This window comes from Pteropus alecto, unplaced genomic scaffold (assembly GCF_000325575.1).
Source record: "Pteropus alecto unplaced genomic scaffold, ASM32557v1 scaffold269, whole genome shotgun sequence".
Classification (NCBI taxonomy): domain Eukaryota; kingdom Metazoa; phylum Chordata; class Mammalia; order Chiroptera; family Pteropodidae; genus Pteropus; species Pteropus alecto.
In genome coordinates this window covers 2,464,527-2,483,928 of record NW_006443566.1, presented here as the reverse complement: position 1 = coordinate 2,483,928, position 19,402 = coordinate 2,464,527, and the positions used below count along the sequence as shown (strand labels likewise).

At 35.2% G+C, this 19,402-nt stretch overlaps 1 protein-coding gene across 1 annotated transcript in view; it reads left to right on the top strand.

Moving 5' to 3' along the window:
* ZNF438 (zinc finger protein 438) overlaps positions 1–19,402 on the top strand; it is a 94,583-nt gene that overhangs the window by 60,603 nt on the left and 14,578 nt on the right. Inside the window, exon 2 of the mRNA XM_025041259.1 lies at positions 6,829–6,897. Within this exon, the coding sequence (XP_024897027.1) occupies positions 6,829–6,897 (69 nt within the window). The remainder of the gene's footprint in view (positions 1–6,828; positions 6,898–19,402) is intronic.

Here is a 19,402-nt window from a genome sequence, read left to right as displayed (position 1 = left end):
TCCTAATCATATCATTTTAATTGGAATCCCTGTGTATCCACAGTAAACCATGTGGAAACCTTTGCAATAAAAAACGGCCCTCTACTGCCTTCTACATTAATTTTTATCATCTTTCCAGTGTGGTGCTCCTCATAGTCAGTTTACTCCTTAAACAAAGAGAGGCAATTAGAAATTTTTATTCTAAGATTAAGTCTCAAATTTAGAGAAATAAAAGATGCTTTTAAAGTATATTTCAGCTTAAATTTTAGTAAACTGTTATAATTTATATAACATTTATAACTATAAATGTTGACTAGCAACATTTTCCTTTAACAACTAGTAAATAGAGGTTATCGAGACTATCAGCATTGTACAGAAAGTCCTATAGTATCTTCTCTAACTGCAAGAAAGTACATGAAGAACTAGTTCTTAAATGGGTTTCTGTATCTTCTGAGATATTAAAAGAAACTGGAATTTAAGTATTTTTTTCACATGCCATTTCTCCTTTTAAAATAATGTTACCATTGTACCTTTTTCCCTCCCACTTCCTTTTTCTTTCTTTGTGATTGCTACTTATTCTTCTTTCCCCTGCTCATTAGTTGCACACAGATGTTGCTATTCCTTTTCCTTGCCTAATTTTCCTTCCCACCCACCTAAACTCATCAGTCACTATCCTCAGCCCTCATCTCCACTAGTAAGGATTGAAAGGAGCCCAATAGTCTGTGTGGGTATCAATCCAGTTCGAGGGCATTAGAGGACACACACGGCAAATACTCTTCAAGTGCCTTACCTTCTAAACGCCTAAAATAGTTTGAGTATTGGAAACTTCAGCAGAAAAAGAAGTTACTGGGATATTCCCTGCCCCTTCATTTTCGTTTAGGTTTAAATAAATTGCAGTAGTTATGAGTAAGTCCTCAGTCAACAAAATAGGAAAATATTGGAAACAAAACAAGTAAACACAGATATGACTCTTGCTCAGTAGTCTACTCTTATGAAGTTTTTCCTTCTTAAATAAAACTTTGGAATACATACAGCACTTCCTGCAAAAAAAGATTTCATGTATGCTTATTAAATTTTTTAGTTAAGTTTTAGGTAAGTGAAAACTCAGGTTTTTGAGTGGTTATGCTATTCTACTAGTCCTCTGGTGAATCATTTTGCTCTATGAGAGGATGCCATAATCTTATTTAGGAGGTTTATTCATTAACAAAAGGTACCAAAATAAAGATAGCTAGGGTCACAGTGTTTAATTTAATAATATTACGATAATAACTACCGTAATTAGTTTCAGATTTGCCTTCCTTCCCAGAGGACAAGATTCTTTTAGTTTTTGATGCCTATTTAAAGCATGAGAATGACAGGAAAATTAATGTCATGACCTTTATAGCCTGTTTATGGTTTTGCCATGTCATACCCTAAAGGATTTAAAGAGTAGCATACATCTAAAATAAACCACTTAGTACAGACAAGTAAAAATTGGGTTAATTGGGTTCGCCTGATCCTCAGCTGGTAGCACCTCAGTCAAGACACTTTTTTAGACAAAGGGTAACCATTTTTATACCATGAGATTAACTTTTAAACTATACTTACACATTCTGTAATGTCTTGAAAAGAAAAACATTTTAAAAGGCTAGTTTTTCAAATATGTAAAGCTTTTTTCCTCCTACTACTTTATCTGATTTGTCTTTTTCAATTAGGAAATCACTTTGTCTTTTCATTTTCATAGCAAGAACACACCGACACCAACTAAGGGGCCATGCTCTGTGACACTAATACCCACTTTGAGTAATGCTGGGGAACAGCACTGTCTCTTGCAACTAACTCTTTTTCCCTTTTCTAGTCTGTCAGGGACTTCTCATAAACAATCACCCTTCTAAATCCTTGAAATGTGAAACTTGGTTTTCATTTTATTGTCAGGGTTTTTATATTTCAACAATGAGCAGTATTTGTATATTCAACTAGAGTTGAGAAAAATATCTAAGCATGCTAAAATCTTTGCAGCTTTTGGATAGTTGATTGAAAAATTCCTGTAGCAATTTTTGCAAATAGTGGTTTTGAGGCACTTTCAAACATGGTTGAATAAATCAGTACAACTTCTCTGAATGACAATTTGGCAATATCCATAAAAATTTCAAATGGACCCAGAAATTTCTTCCTATAACTTTATCCTACAGATAGACTTGCACATGTTAGCAAAGATGTGTGTATAAGAATGCACACTGCAGCTTGGTAAGAGCAAAAGGTTGAGAACAATCTCATTGTCAATTAGCAAGTGACTGGTTAATAAATTGTGGTTCCATGCAATGAAATACTATACAGACTCTAAAAGGAATTAAGAGGGTCCATAAATGCTGGTATGGAGAGCTCTTAAAAATATATTAGTGAAAAAAGAGTAGCATGTATAATATACTCTAATTTGGGGAGAGGAGGTAGTGGGTAGAGCATGTATCTAAACATGTTAGTCGACAGCCACACAGATGACTACTTCTGATAGTATACCCACAAAAGTGCTAAGTGTTGTTGCCTCTGAGGAGGATAATTGAGGTTATGGAATGAGAAGGAGGCTTGTTCATTTTTATTTAGCTTTTTCCATGTTGGAGAGAATCATTTTATGGTAACCTAAGTGTTATACAAATGCTTTCAGAGACAAAATTTTTTTAAATGTAGGAAATGCCGAAAAGGTAAATCTGTGACTAGAGTGTTCCAGGGAAAAGATGAACGTTTGAATTGTTTTAAAAGAGGAATAAAAATCACCAGAATCATTATTAAGCAGCAATTCACACACTCAAAGGAAAATGGAAAAATATAAAACATGGGTGAAGTAAGCAGGAATTTAAGCAAAGAAGTTTGTTAAAGCTAATTGATGGGATTTTAATTTAAAGCAGAATCTATAAAGTAGGAGAAAGCTAGAGATGGGAGCAGAGCTCAGAGAGAAATGGACTGTACTGAAAGTGTTGTAAATGGGTTAGAATGGAAGAGAGGTAGGCGGTAGAAACTTGAGTTTGTTCCAGGTCCACTGACTGGTCTATGGTGATGAAACCAAAACTCTTTGGTACTTGGCAGCAGGTAAGATTTAAGATAGAAAAGGAATGTGAGGAATCCAAAATGATCTTATATAAATTTGCTATAAACCCGCTAGGTTTAAAGATGATTGTGTGACAATGTGGATAAGAGAAGAGCAAGAACGGTGGAATCATGATCATTTCAAAGTAACGAGTTAAGTCCAAACTTCACTGAAACGCTGGCAGCCAGACTGATTGAAGGGAGCAAAATAATGAACTTTCACGATCTGTATCTATATCATGGACTGGACATGTAAATGACAGCCTTTTAATTTTATCGTATTTATTGTACTGAGGCATGTCATTTATTACCAAATGGTACAATTCTTTTTTGAAACGCTTTCATCTTCACCATGATTTTAACGTCACTGGCCTGACCAACTTCTTCATTCTTTTAGCATTAAGAAGCCAGGCTGGAAACTCTCCAAAGATGCTCTGTTTCATGTAGAAAGAACCAAATATTTTTCTTACATCTGTATCTTCTACATTTGAATAAATAAGAAATGGGAGAGGATGCCTGTTGGTTAAAACTTACCTAAAACTTGGGTCTTATTTGACTTAACTAAAATGCACTGGGGCCTTTTAACAGCAAAGCAGCATTGTCAACAACTTGGTTTCATAGATAATGTTGGAAATCATTGTTTCCCAGGAATAGACATCTAAAATAACATTGTATTTTAGAAGCCCCAAGCCTAATATTACAGAAGTTGAGGAAAATAGGACATTTTTTACATTTACCTGTTACAATTTTTAAGTCATTTTAGGAGAGTGGTTCAGTCCTTCTAAAAACACAAACAGGCAATCTGTAGAGATCAAAGAAAATTTATTACTGAAAAAATTAACTTGATCAATTTTATGTCATTTTAAGTGGTAGACAAGTAAGCAGTGGCAAAATTAATGAGACATTCCTTCAGATTTCAAAAACACTATTTGTTAAAAAAAGTGATTCTGAATTTTAGAAAATGTCTATTGAAAATAAAAGATTTAACTGCTATGAAAAGCACTAAATGGAACTGTGCAAGTATTGTTAAATAGTTTCTAGGACTCTTGTTTTTACAGGTTTATTGACATTTATTCAATAAACATTAAACCTTATATACAAAGTCACTTTTAAGTTCTGGAAATATAAAGATAAATATAGGATTGTCCCTGCCATCAAGAAACTAACAAATTTAAGGGGAAAATGGACAGTTTAAATAGATGCCACGTGCTAAGAGTCAGTCAGAGTATGTTGGAAGATAATGGGATAGATCAATAGAAAATTTTCTAATTGCCCAGGTAGATGTTGCAGAAGAGCTGAGTAGGAATTATACAGCAAGGTGGAAGAGAAAGCCATTCCATGAAGAATTGTGGAGACATGTGAGAGCCGGCCTCCCTGGCTGACGTCTGAGATGCACCTCTTAATAACATAGTGGTGATAACCATACAAGCCAGTGTGTGAAAGGCTTCATGTGCTGTGCAAAAGAGGTTGGGCTTTATCTTTTGGACACCAGGGAGCCACTGAAGAATTTGAACCATAGGAAAAACATGATTAGATTTGCATTAAAAAGATTCTTGTCTGTTGGGTAAAGATGATGATTGAACTCAACGGAAACTCTAGAAGATAAAGTTAAGGAATTTCTTCAGAAAGAGCGAAAGTAAAAGAGGTAAAGCATGGAGAATGTGTGTGTATGTGAGTGTGTGTGTATGTAAAAAAATATATATATGTAAATATATATAAATTCCTCCCCCTCCTCAGGGAAGATAAATATCTGAATAATGAGAGTTCAGGGGAAAAAGAACAGAGTAAAGTAAATTAGGAAATCTCAGAAAAATAATTGGAGAAATTATTCCAGAATCTAAAATACAAGAATTTCCAGATTGAAAAGGTCCACTAAACACTTGACAAATGGATGAAATTAGGTTGAGACACTTTACTGTGAATTTTATAAACATTGTTTCCATAGAGAAAAAAATAAAAACAAATTGCATACAAAGGATCATGAGTGGCTTTGGATTTCTTAAATAGAAACCGGAAGACAGTGGAACAATGATTTTAAATTTCAACCTAGAATTCTATACTCAGAAAAATTATTAAGCAAAATTTTTGTTGATTGAGAAATAGAGAAATAGAGATGAATCTCCATCCTTTACAGTAGGAATCAATAGATAACTGCCTAAAACCAAACAAGAAGTAGGATTATATGCATGTTATTGGTAGAAATGGAGGTATAAATCCTGTAAGAATCAGCTCTAAGAATTGAAAGTGTTTGTCTCTGGGAAAGATAAGATAAATAAGCTCTGGGGATCTAATGTACAACTTGGTGACTATAGTTAATAATACTGTGTTGCATTCTTGAAATTTGCTGAGTATACCTGGAGTATTCTCACTGCAAAGAAAAAAGAAAAAAAAAACACTATATGAAGTGATGGATATGTTAATTAATCTGATTGTGGTAATCATTTCACAAAGTATACATATGTCAAATCACATTTTGTACTTTAAATATATACAATTTTATTTGTCATTTAGACCTCAATAAACTTAAAATTTTTTAATTAAAAAAAGTGGAAAGATCATGCTAACTGCATCAAAAAGAATGGATTAGAAAGATATAAAACTGGAGACAGAGAAACAATCTAGAGGCTGTTCTAATACCAGCAAGCCCTGACTACGGCAGTAATGGTGGGGATGGAACAGAGGCAAGAGCTTTAAAAAATATTTCAGAGGAGGAAGGAGCTAGATTTAGTTTGCATGTAGTCAAGTGGACATATGTAGTACCCAGAGAATATTTCATCCTGGAACCTGGGAATATAAATTTAGAGTTGTAGTTAGAGCCACTGGAAGAAATTTTACTGAAAACCTATGAAAGAAAAAAAATAAGGGTAAAGCTAGAACATATTTTCCCCAACAGATTTTTATTTAGGTAGAAAAATGCTCTCCCAGTCATTATAACCTGTCTAGTTCAGCCATTTGTGTTAAGGAGCACATGTATTTTTATGTGCATGTATTTTATGTGAGTAAATGATTAGGTCTTACATTTAGAAACAGTGTTTGTATTTCTAAGTATATTTTAGTATATTTTCTATGAAGCCTTATAAAAATATTTACCTGTATTTTTTCAAGGACTTTGTCTTATTTTTACATTCAAAAAATTTATTAATATGGAAACCTACGTTATAGACGATTCGAAAAATAGCTAAAATGAGGGGAAAACATCTGCAATTCTATCACCAAACACAATGTCAATAAACATATTTTCTGTCATGTATTTTTCTGTGCATTTTTAATATAATTGTTATCCTCATATGTATGTCATTTAGTATGTTCATCCAATGCATTATATCATCAGCATTTTCCATGTTGCTAAATAGTCTTCATTATCACATTTTAATGACTGAATTACATTTTATCAAATGATTATATTGCAATTATACTGCCCTTGCCTATATTATTAAACATTTTAGTTATTCTTAAACAGAGTATGTTAAACATAATTATCAGGCCGCACATTTGGGGGGAAGCTTCATTATACCTACTCGCACTTCTCTGACCCTACAAGGATAGAGATGCAGGTACTGTCTCTCAGTGTGTCATTGCTTCCCTTTCCAGGCTCACACCAGTACATTCAGTGAGATCCTGTCTGTATAAAAATGAGAATGAAATGAAAACATCAGTTTTTTAATAGTTCAGTCAATTCTTTATTACTCATATAGTTATAGCCTTTTTAAAAGCTTATTTATATTTTTGTATGTATTAACATGGCATTTCAATTATTTCTAATTATTGCTTGTGCTTGGTTATTTTTAGGGAAGCTACTATTTCAAGTCAAATACGTTACAATGCAGAATTCTATATCGTTATCACCAAAAGATCAAGGTAAGATAAGCCATGCTGAAGATAATGGTTATGCGTATGTTATAGTTTTAATTGATATATTTAATGTCACTCTCCTCTAGCCATAAGGTGACTTATTTCTTGGAACTAAGAACAAAAACGTATATATACGAAAGTTGATTTCCTTTGGTAAATTACTGAATGTAAATGGATTCCTGGATTTAGGGACATTTCTCTTTTATGAGAGCTCCTCGAGAGTAGGGCCACCTCGTTCCACACAAAACTCACAGAGCCCATCCCATTAGCTGGCACTAATAGATGTCAAATGAAATTATGGAATATTGGCTTTAGTGTAACAGAATGATGTGTTTTAATGAGAAGAACATTTACATGTGTATATATATTCATTTACATGCAATGCACACACATAGCACACATGGAGAGAGATGCTATTTGCTTGTATATTTCTTTGAACTGTTTCTACCTGTACCCATCTAAAAAGAAACATTAGAAAAACCATTTCTCCTCCATATGATTTTTAAAAAGAAAATCATGATTTTTTAACAGGAGCTCCTGGACCTTTTTCAAGAAAGCAGTTTACAGGTGGAGTTAGAGTCCTTTCCGAATAAAGAATAATTAAATTTTTGTCATTGTAAAGGGCAAATTCTAACCTTTAAGAGGAATTCAAGTCTTTCTCTTGCCCCTACGTATTCTCTTCCACTCAGAAGTTTTGATAAGTGAGTGAGAAAAATAATGTCTTTAATCATTCAAGAATTGGACTTTCTAAATGTAAATTTTAGTGAACATAGTGAATTTGCTATAAAGAAACCTTAACTGGTGACAACAGTCTTTGATTTCTCTACCAAGAAAAAAAGATAATGTTATAGAGCATGGAATCTGGGTTTGAAACTCAGTTCTACCACGGAATTGCATAACCTTAGGTACATCACTTGACCTGAGCTTTCTCAACTATAAATCTATAAAATGAAGATAGTAAGTCCTACCCTATAGATTGTGTGGAAATTAAAGGAGATACTATATGTAAATCACTCAGAATATTGCTAATTGTATAGTAGGCACTTAGAAGATGATGGTGGCTGTTGTTCTTGATGGTTGTGACTTAATATCTGGGCTCGCTCCGTGTGTGGAAACTGATGCAGTGAGTTGGACGTGGCTGTCTCCGGCTTGGAATGCCTACTGGCCTTAACAGGCCAAGCATGACCCAAGGAGACCCATGGGAGGTGAACACAGAGGAGACTCCCTGGCTTGCTTCTCCTCCAGACACCTGGCCAAAGGGAGAGTAAGAGTCCTTGAGATTCATACATGACCCATCCCTGAACACTAGAGCAAAAAAAGATATGGGAATGATTAGGGAGGAAAGCAAACCCTATCTAGAAGTAATAAGTATGCATTTCCTATGAGTATTTTCTGGTATATAGCCTTTGGAAGATTTCTGCAGTAGCAGGGGTTTGGAAGTTCGATATCCCAGCTGGTATTACCTTCCTCATTTGGGTAAGCATGGAGAAATGTGACTGGGTAGAGGAAAGACTGTTTATTGAACCAAGTTACAAGGAAGCTGGGCCCTTGTCCTACATCAGCCTCTAACCAGCTGTGGAACCTCAGACAAGTTATTTTGCCCCTCAGCCTTAGTTTCTCTATTAGTAAAGCCAATATTACTACACATTCTTTTCCAGCTCTAAAAGGTTTTAAGTCTGTGTAACTAAGCAATGAGCTGCTTGGTTTCTGGCTTAATATAGGGAAGTTAAAAGCATATCACCACTCACACCTCTTGCCTATTTTGCTTCTCATTAAGTTTTTTTTAATTTTTGTGTCTACTTGCCTGAGCTATCGCATAAACTTAGTTATCTTCATTGACTTGGCCAGAGTATAAGCCACCTTCAAACCTAGCTAAGATTCATTAGCTCTAGTAAATTCTTCATCACTCTTTTCTAAGACAAAGGATACTTAAGCCCCCGACCCAGACTTTGACAGAGAAAGAGATATAATAGCTAAAAGAACTAGACAGGTGCCTTCAGGGTAATAGTCTCTCTACCTAACATTTTACATCCTTTGTTTTATTTAATCTAAACAATAAATTAGAAATAATCTTTACTTTAAAGGTTCAGGGAAATTACATACTTTTACTAAGATCGCCAGCCATTAAGTGACTGAGTTAAGATTTGAACCTAGATCTATCAAAATCCAAAACTCACTATTTGTACCGTGGCACACATGAATTTATAGAGAATATTTATAATCTATTTTTAGATCATCTCTCTTCTCTGATCAAATATATTGTGTTTAATTACATATATGAATGTTTAAAGCTATTTTAAACATAGTAGGCAGAAATTAGAATTTGTGTCATGGGAAATTATATCAGTAAGGAAAAATTGTATAATACACGCGAGGCCTAAGAATTACCTACGTATTCATTAATTTACTCATAGATCTATTCAGTTGCTTTCTCTGTGTCCTGGATTCCGCTAATATTTTTTAACAAAGAAAAATACTAGATTTTTAAATTATGATTTTGTTTGTATTTCTGTCATCAAATATAATCATTTTTGTGACACGAGACATTTGCTGGGTGTACGTCATTTATTAATTAAATGCTGATTGATTTTCTTAACAAACCATTGATGGCTATCTATAAATTATGCTACTTTTGAATTTCATACTCGTAAACAAACATGCACACATACCATACACATTAATGTATGAAATTCAGGTAGGACGTTACCAGCAGAATTATGGGGCTTAAGAAAATCCACTGCATCACATACTATCTCTTAATAAAATGTCTAATAAAAATAAAAGCAGGTTTAATGTTCACCAAGGCAGTACTTACCAGGAGCTATGTCAGATGCTTTAAGGGATCCGAAGGTAAACCAGACAGAGCCTATGCTTCTACAAAAGAAAAATTCTGTTAGAACAGCAGACATGTAAGTAATTAGAATAAAGCATGACAAACGCTGTATTAGAAGTGAGTATGATGTACTTTGAAATCCTAGATTCAAAGGACAGTCGGTTCAGCCAGAATTTTGAAGCTAATCAGGAAACACAAGAGATGACATGTGCTCAGGACATTAACACGTGTAGAAGTCAAACAGGTGAAATTTAGAGTACAAAGGATATGGGTTTGAAGCTAGAAGAGAACTAGAGGAAACTAATTAGAAAGTCTAGTGTCTTCTATTTAAATGTTTTATAATTTTGGATAAAGAGAATTAACATTGTGATATCACTCTATGATAATTTATACTATATTAAAAGCTTTCCATTATAATTTAATGTCATCAGTATTCATTTCTGTGTGAAAGTATTCCTTATAGAATCTTCATAAGTTCATTAGAATTATTTTGTTAGAATACTCTCTCTTCTCATATATTCAGGATTTGGGGACTGGATTTATGGTTTTCCCATAACTTTTTTTTGTTTGACATTTTTAAATGATAAGCTAATAAAAATATAAGGACAGGTATTTTGTATTGGAAAATAGCAAATTGTAACAAATGATAAACCATGTTTTTGTTTTTTTTTGTAGGGAGTAGGGGGGGAATATATGAAAACAACATGATAAGGCCAAATACAGTTGTTATTAACTTCCACTTTAAATTTGTAGAAGGAAAGGCAAAACCACGGCAGTGTTTTTGAAAATGTAAATGAACTTATTTTCTGAAAGATAAGGAAACACACAAGTGAGCAACTTTGCCAAACGCTTCTCTGACAGGGACAATTTTTGTTTTTTATGTGCTAGAAAGAAGTTCACTGTGGCTATGCCAATTAACAATTGAAGTTTATACCTTGGAGAAGGCAGAATGAATTTTTAAGTCCCCACACAGTAGGTTAAAACAAGCTCCAAGGTTCATTGGTCAGGAAAGAATCTTCGTTTAGATCCAGGGAGGGTCTGTTTTACTGGAGTCATTCAAAATTCTTAGTCATTTGCCAGCTTCCAATTCAGTTTTGCCATTTCTTAGGCAAGTCTGCTACAGGTCGACGACAGATCTAACACGTCTCAGCTCTGTCATACCATTAGTATTTTTAAACAGTTTTCAAATTGTGAGCGCTATTTTTATTCAACAAGAGTAATAATAAATGGAGGTGAGAAAACAGCAGATGCTCTGAGGCAAGACACAGTGGTCGTAATAACCCCCTTCAGACCAATGCAGTTAACTAAATACGTGCTGTACAACTACGAATTTTCAAAACCTGTGCATTATTTAACTGGGGAGCCTTAGCCATTACTGTCTATCACGTGACTTCAGATATGAATCTATAAAAAACAAAAAGCTGGATTTTGTGATTCAATTAAAATACTTTAAAAATAATTATGGCATAGCCTAAAAATATATTCTTATGTCTTATAGACATAAAAATATATATTATATCTTACAAACATTTTGGTATTAGTGAACATAACACTTGAGAATGCAAGTAAGTAACATTTGGGGTAGCTAATTAATTGATTTTTTTTAACTTTAGAAAAATGATCTTACTTAGTATCAGTTGGATTCTTTATAACTTCTTGATACATTTTCTGTTTGGAGGAGGCTCTAAATCACCCTGGCATGTAGCAGGTTCTCAATACATATTAAATTTTGTTGAAAATGCTTTAAACTCTCAAACATTTGTAAAAAATCATATTACTTAGATGCCATGAAAACATTTAATTTTATTTTTTAGTAAAACACGAAGCTGGAGTTCTCAGGGCTGTGTGTTCATATAACAAATATTTATTGTCTTTGGGGTGGCAGGGAGCAAAGAGCAAAGGGGAAAAATGGAAACCAAACTAAGCTCTACTCTCCTATCGCCCAGTTCCATTAATAAAACTGATTGCCTGTCGAAGCAAGAGTTTACATTTTATGAGAATTCAACCTAAAAATGGTTCTTTATCATGTTCTCTAACTGTGGTTTCACTCTTTCAAACACGGTATTAAAGCTGTTTCTTATTTTTCCTTATTTTTCCTTCTCCTCCCCCTGCTTCTCTCCGCCTTCCCCTCGTCCCCTCTCTTCTCATTCCAGTGAAAAAACACTTAAGCTAAGAGCTGTCAGTTGAGCCCTGGTTATTCTTTTGCCCTTCTTTTGAGGCTCTGTGATCTTGGCTAAATCAGTGAGCTTTATTCCCTCCATCTTTCAAATGGGGATAATAATTCTCATCCTGAAACAGTCAGGCGAGGTAAGGTACATTCAGTTCTCCTCATTCAAAATAGTTACCACAAACAGTAAATTAGCTGATACAAAAAAATTCTATAACTTTACCACAAATACTGAACTAGCTAATACTGAACCATTGCTCCTAGAAGAAATACAGGGTTAGGTTCCTATGAGCCTCTGGTCACAGCACAACATTTTCATCAACACAGTACCTAGTGTTACATGTGTTTCTGTTTAAAGACAGCTTATTTAATATATATTGTTGATTCCTTAACATTGAACTTACAGACGCAGCATTATAACTCATGCTTGAACAAAGCTTATCTAACAGATGTATTTTTTCCGTAAGGCACATTACAGTATTCTTATGCTTAGAAACACTGGACAGCATGGCACACTATGCCTAAGGGCTGTTTTAAACATTGAAATCGCCAATAAAAAGGAAAAAGATCTAGAAAATATGGCACTAAATAGACTGTGAAAAGGACACTTGTTTTTTTTTTTTTATGAGAGCTGACACAAGGCACAGCACCGACCACTGCTGAGAACATGCACATCAGGTGAATCAAATTTTTTGCCTGTACATATGTACAAATGACCACGAAAATGCCAAAAGTATGGATCTGGGATTACAAATCAATTTGAGCAAGCAGGTGAATTCGCACATAAATAATTTGTAAATAATGAGAATCAGCTATATATGAATGTACCTTGTAAACTCTTTTAAAGCACAATATAAATCTCAGAATAATTTGCAGAATAAAATTTATTTTGGGTAACATTTAACTCAGATATAACTTTATGCAAAGTTGATGTTATTAACGCCAAGTTAATAAAGTAATAAATACATTATTTGAAAGTGACCACAAGTTTTTAGCTCACTAAAGCTACAAAGACAGCTATTATTGCAAATTCTTTGGCTTTTTAGCCCTCACATTTAATGCACAGAAGCAAGGAGAACCACTGTAATTTGATGTTTTGCATTTAGTGGTTAACATGGCTTTGTGACCTCATTATTGAGGGAAAAAATTCCCTATGAAGTACCAAAATATTATGTTTCCAAATATGTGACATTCATATGGAAACGTTTTGATCTTAACTAGTAGTGCAAATGCTGTTCTTGGACTTTTGGTACCACTTTATGTTGCAGAGCAAGTACAAATTGACATTTTCAAGCTGGTTTTGGTTAACTCCTTAATGTTGGAAATTGGAACTTTCCGATGTAATATAACCTCTGCAAAATACTACTATGGATTATTAGTATGTTATGCTGTTGACAGAAGTACAAATGGAAAACACACACATACCTATAGAAATTTCCTTGTAGAACAAAATAGAAATGACCTGGGTGGCCTAAAAGACCTTTATACTAGAAGTTATTTTCCTATTTTGAAATAAAATACTGGAGTTTGGAATATTCTTATGAGTATTTTTGTCATTTGAAAGTAACCATATATCCACTGCTTAAAAAGCAGGCTACTAATCAGATAATCTACCTGGGTGTATATCAGTGTCAGCGTGGCCATTTGGCAGCATTGTCTCTGAGAAACTCCAATTAACCATGTAAATATATTTCATACCATCACATCTCACTTTATTAGACCCCTGCTGCCTTTATATCATTAACATAAATGCAGGTGCAAATAGCATTTATGTACTTTGATAGAAAGCAGTTGGAGACATTTCACTGTGGGACACAACACTTTAAGATTGTGTACATCTGTTCAAATAATGTATCCAACCCAGTGACATGAGCACAAGGATGGAAACATCTGCCCCTGAGACCATTTGCCATATAGCAGATGCTTACATCTTTATTTATGCAGATGGTTGATGTGATGAGTTGAGCAGGGATAAAAGCAAAGAAGTTTGACAGGAGTATTTAGGATGTTATGCAAGCCAAAAATATAGGTTAGGCATATTATGTTTGTAAAAGCCTAATACTGAGAGGAATAGAAAGTAGTAAGTCTGGTGATGCTTTTAATTGGGACGTTCTCTCTGTGTCTGTGTGGGTTTTTTCTGGGTGCTCTGATTTTCTCCCACAATAAAAATGTTATTCTTGTCTTCAGATTAATTGATACCCAAATCCTAAAAACATTCACAGAAATTCCACCATCCAACTTACACTGAGCAACTTATGATTATTTTGGTTTTGATCAAATAATTTAAAATATTTAATGCATTTTGTTAAAAGTTCTTTAAAAACAGTGCTCTATGTTTTAAAAAAATTACAGTATATACTACCAAGGGAATCTTGTGATGATACTTCTCAAAATTGGGGAGAAATTACAATTGTCATTAGCTTAAATATAATTTACAAGATATTCATGAATATAAATTCAAATTAAATAACAAATTTCTGAAGCATTACATTACATATTTATAAGATTTTTATCAAGCATTTTATTATTTAATCTGTATTTTAACATTTCCAACTAGTGTTATGTTAATTATAATTGATATTTTAATAAAAATTAAAGGATAAATTACCTTTAGGTACTTTATTTTCAAAACTCTGTCCTACAAATCTGCCGTTTTACATTCTCATAAGAAAACAAACGTGAAAGAAACAAAAACTTACCAATCAAATGAAAGACACTTCCATGTCTTATTTTCTATTCTCATTCACATACACAACAAAAATATCATAGAATCTCAAAAGAACTGGGACATTAGATTTCATCTAGTTCAGCAATTCTCAACCTTTTAGTTTTAGGACCTCTTAACACTCTTAAAATTACTGAGGACCCTAAAGAACATTTGTTTGTGTCAGTTATATCTGTTAGTATTTACCGTATTTGAGATTAAAAACAAAAATTATATTTGTGAATTCATTTTAAAATAACAAATTCATGTTAAGTTCATTCAGTTTATCATAAATAACATTATTTTATATAATTGGCTGTTTTTCAAAACAAAAAAATTAATGAAAAGACTAGCATTGACTTATGTGTTTTGGCTTCATTGAAAATGGTCGGAGTCTCATATCTGGTCCTGCATTTAGTATGTTGTTTTTGTTAAAAAATTAGCTTTATACTAGCTGGGAAGGGAGGGAGTATTTTAACAGCCTTTTCAAATAATTGTGGATATTTTTCTTTGATACTATACCAAAACATGTCAGATAACTACAGCTGTCTTTAGTAAAGTCAGGTAAATTAAAGTTTAGTTGTAATGTGAAATTGGAAGCCACTTGTACTCTGTTACATTTTGGTCTGTCTTACACTCCAATGAGTCTTACCCATCCATGTAACATCAGGCATTGGTCATTTAGAAAACAGTTCACTGAGTTATGCAGGTCTTCTATACATACAGCAGGTATTTGAATAATGCTGTTTCATTCAACGTCCTTTTATTATTACATTGATGAGAAAAAAATTTTATTCCTGACCGAGGCCACTGCCTCTGTGGAATTGGCATGTTCTCCCCGGGGCTGTATGGATTTTCTCCCATGTCCCAAAGATGTGCATATGAGGTTAGTTGGTGTGTCTAAATTGTCCTAGTCTGAGTGTGGGTGCACCCTTAGATGGAAGAGTGTCCTGCCCCAGGTTGGGTCCCACCGTGCATCCTGAGCTGCCAGGACAGGCTCTGGCCATCCAAGATTCTGAACTGGAATAAGCAGTTTGGAAAAGAATTCTCTTACTTGTTTTTATACATCTATCTTAATGTATGACTAGCTCACATTTATTTCTATGTTTAATATTAGAAATGTTTTGAGTCTTTATTGAGACGTTTGGTGATAATTTTATGATGAGATACATGCTGTAGGAACTTAATTCTTGTTTCTATCAATTACCTCGTGGTAAAACTATTTCATTATACATCATTTTGCTTAAAGTTCCAGTTCCCAAGAACCTGTGGACAACATTAAGTGAGGTCTTACTGTATATCATTTTTTACAATAATTTAAAAATCATATTGTTAATGCAATCACCAGTCTCATTTGAAAAAGTCATTATTGGGAAGCTTCAGGCTCCTGGTGATGAATTCAAGTTTTCCAAAATTCTAATTGCTGCTTGAAAGAATGATATATCATCCGCAATGGTTACTTGTAATGAGTAGCTCTATTCGTTCATTTTTGAGAAAATGCTCACCCAATATTCAAGTCCGAATATGTTCTTTCAGCATGTGTTTTGGATGTTCTTTCAAGTACAAATGTTATTCCATGAGAAAAGGCAGCAGTTCAGCTTTGCAACTCAAACAATTGCACAAATGCTTTTTCCTCAAGGCAACTGGCACACTTCAGTATGCAGCAGAAGTGCCCTAAGAGTATGAACCATTTCATCACTCACAATTTTAAAAAGCATATAAGGTTCAAGGTTTATTAAAATTTTGTACCACTTTTTTGTTCTGCTGAGAGGGTTTGGTGGTGGAGAATATGACTGCTTGAACAGTTTGCTGTCACTGCCTTAATTCAGGCTAAAGTGCCAGAGTAGTTTTACCCAGTTATCCCTTTGACCTCATCAGTGCAACACGTGCAAAAGTCAACGTAGTGAAAAAAACAAATGGCATCTAATTAGTAGGGAGAGTGTTGAGCCCTCCCAGGATTTGCAGACCACACTTTGAGAAACGATAATCCAGTGTAATCCTCTCGTTTTAAAGGGAGAAACTAAAGCCAGTAGGGATCCTTATCTTTCTCAAACTCGTTCTCACTGTACATGGAAGAACCAAAGCTCCCTCTGTTCTCTTTCTTATATGTAATGCAATTTGTCTTGTTTTCCCTGAGGACCCCCCCCTCCCCACCCCACCCCCGCCACCAAAAAAGGGAGAATTCCCCAGATCCAAAGTTTAGGCCCAGCACTGATGTTTTGTCAAGTATATTGAAGAGGGCAGGAGTCACCATATGAGGAATTTAGAATTTCTTTCAGCATTTTTAGACTTTTTCATTCAGTGCTAATGTTCTTCAATAACCTCAGTTTTAGAAGCAGGTTGCATGGGATTAGAAAATATCTAGGAAATTTATATTATTTCTAAAATTATAAAAGACCTTAGTAATGATTTTTTCTTCTCTTTTGCTCATTATAAAAAAACTTTAAGTCAGTACTTTAAAATTTCATTAAATTTATTGTGTAGTTGTTGCTTTAAAAAATATTCCTTTTTGGTGTAAGTCTTATTTGTTCACTAGACACTCTGCCACCCGTGCAGGGAGTCTGGCGTTTAACGCCTTGGGCATTTCGAAGGGAATCACTGTGTATGAATTCCGTGAACTACCTCTCCAGCAACTGTGCTAAATATTCCTGTTGGAAAAAAAAGCTCGCTCTTTCTATCCTGACTGTTACACTCACTGATTGGAAAAAGTTAGTCAAAACAGTCAGTCTTTACTTTCTCAACATAGAGATGGATTATGTGACACTCACCAGCCATTGGAAGAGACACATAAACGGATAAATTGTGGAACAGCTTAGTAAGTTCTGTGTATTGGAAATGAAAGGAGAACAGCTTTAGTGCCAGACAGACCTGGGTTCAAATCTCACTCTCACCAGCTTTATGTCCTCACAAGAAATATTCAGTTTCTGCATCGGTGGACTGGAGATGTTCACTTCAAAAGCTGGTAGAGGATTAAGTGAGATAATACGTTAAGCACCCAGTCTGACCCCTGACTGAACTGAAGGACGTTTTAGTACTTAATAATGGAATTTAAGGGTTTAGGGGGTTGAGGGAAGAATAGAAGTTGCTGAGTAGAGACAGGGTACATGTACATTACCTAGAATAACTTAAAGGAAGTAGAGTGGTAGTTTGAAGAGTAAAAAGAGCCCAAGGACTCTTATTGGTTTGGCTTTTATACTTTTGTGTTTAGCAAAAGCAAAGGAGAGAATGTACAGTTGAGAGTTAATAGCTCACTCATTTAGTAACTAACATATTGTGTTACTCCCATCTGCCAGACACTGATCTGGGAACTGAGGTACTCGTAGCGAACAAAACAAGCCCCTGCTTTCTTGGAGCTTACATTCTAGTGGGTGGAGGCAGGCAATGTAATCTCATTATAAAGGTAAGTGCCATGGAGGACAATCAAAGCAGAAAGAGAAAGCAGCAAGTGATTGCATGGGGCTGCACAGCTGCTTTTGGGTAAGATAGTCGGGGAACTCGCAGATGCTGTGGGCTCCCTAAGGCAGCATGAGGGGCCTGGAGAGAAGTGTGGGGCGCAGAGCAGGGTTAGAAATGCTCTACTTTGTTATTCTAAGATGCACAGTTTTTCGCATTTTAATGTTTTAGGACTTGAGGCAGATGAGTTGTATATTTAGAAAGAGTGCTTCTCCCTTTTTTCTCCCACCCCAAAAAAGGTAAATTTATTATATTGTATAATTAAAGAAGAGAGTGTAGAAGTAGAAAGATGGGATAGTGAATGAGTTCCTACTTGGTAACCTCTCTTTTCTCCACGAAGTCTCAGTCACGTCAGGCTCTAAGAAAGTATGCACCATAGACGGGGTTATAAACAACAGAAATTCAATTCTCACAGTTCCGGAGGCTCAGAGTCCAAGGCCAGGGAGCCAACGTGGTCACGTTCTGGTAAGAGCCCTCTTCTGGGTTACAGACTGCCATCTTCTCATGTCCTCACATGGCAGAAGAGGGCAAGAGAGCTCTCTGGGGTCCTTTTTCCACCCTCATGACCTAATTACCTCCCAAAGGCCCCGCCTTCTAATACCATTGCACTAGGAGGTTAAGATTCAGCATATGGATTTTGGGGGAACACAAACATCCAGTCCATTGCAAGGTTAATGCTGAGAATCATTGGCAAGAGAGAAGAGAGCCACGGGGGAAAGGTGGGGAAGGGAGAGTGCCTCAGGAAAGCCGTGGGGAGACCTGAGCTAGCCCCAGTGAAGAACTGAAGGGATTCTGTTAGAGATGAAGAACAGATTGTGGAATAGGTCTGCAGTTTGAGACTGGAACGTTAAATTTGTAACGTCCAGTGTTCACAGTGGTTGGATTTCTCCCGCACTGGGCAGCAAGCCGTGGAGTAGAGAGCACAGTGCAAGCCAGTTGGGGCAGGTGCTGTAGGAAGACAGCAGTGGGTACCCACGGTGTGTGTGTGGGGTGGGGGGGTGTCCGTGGATGATAAGCTGTGAAGTCAGTTCTGGAACCAGGAGTGTCCACCTAAGCACACGCACAACCAAATGTGCAGAACCTCAAGGAAGAGAGAAGGCAGGTGGACAGCTTCATCACTCCATCTCTTTAGGGAAAATGGAGAATTAACTCTTACATATTCCTAACCTGTAGATGAGAGTACACATTTCCTTCAATCACGTTTTGTAGAACAGTAAAGATACTAAAGGACAAGCCAGGCAGAATTCAAAAGAATGGGATTCCTCAGTAGTCCCACAGCTTTAACTCTGATGACTTTGCTCTTTGTAGTAGCTCAGGTCAGCATCTGACTACATTAGCCATACCTCAGAATCTG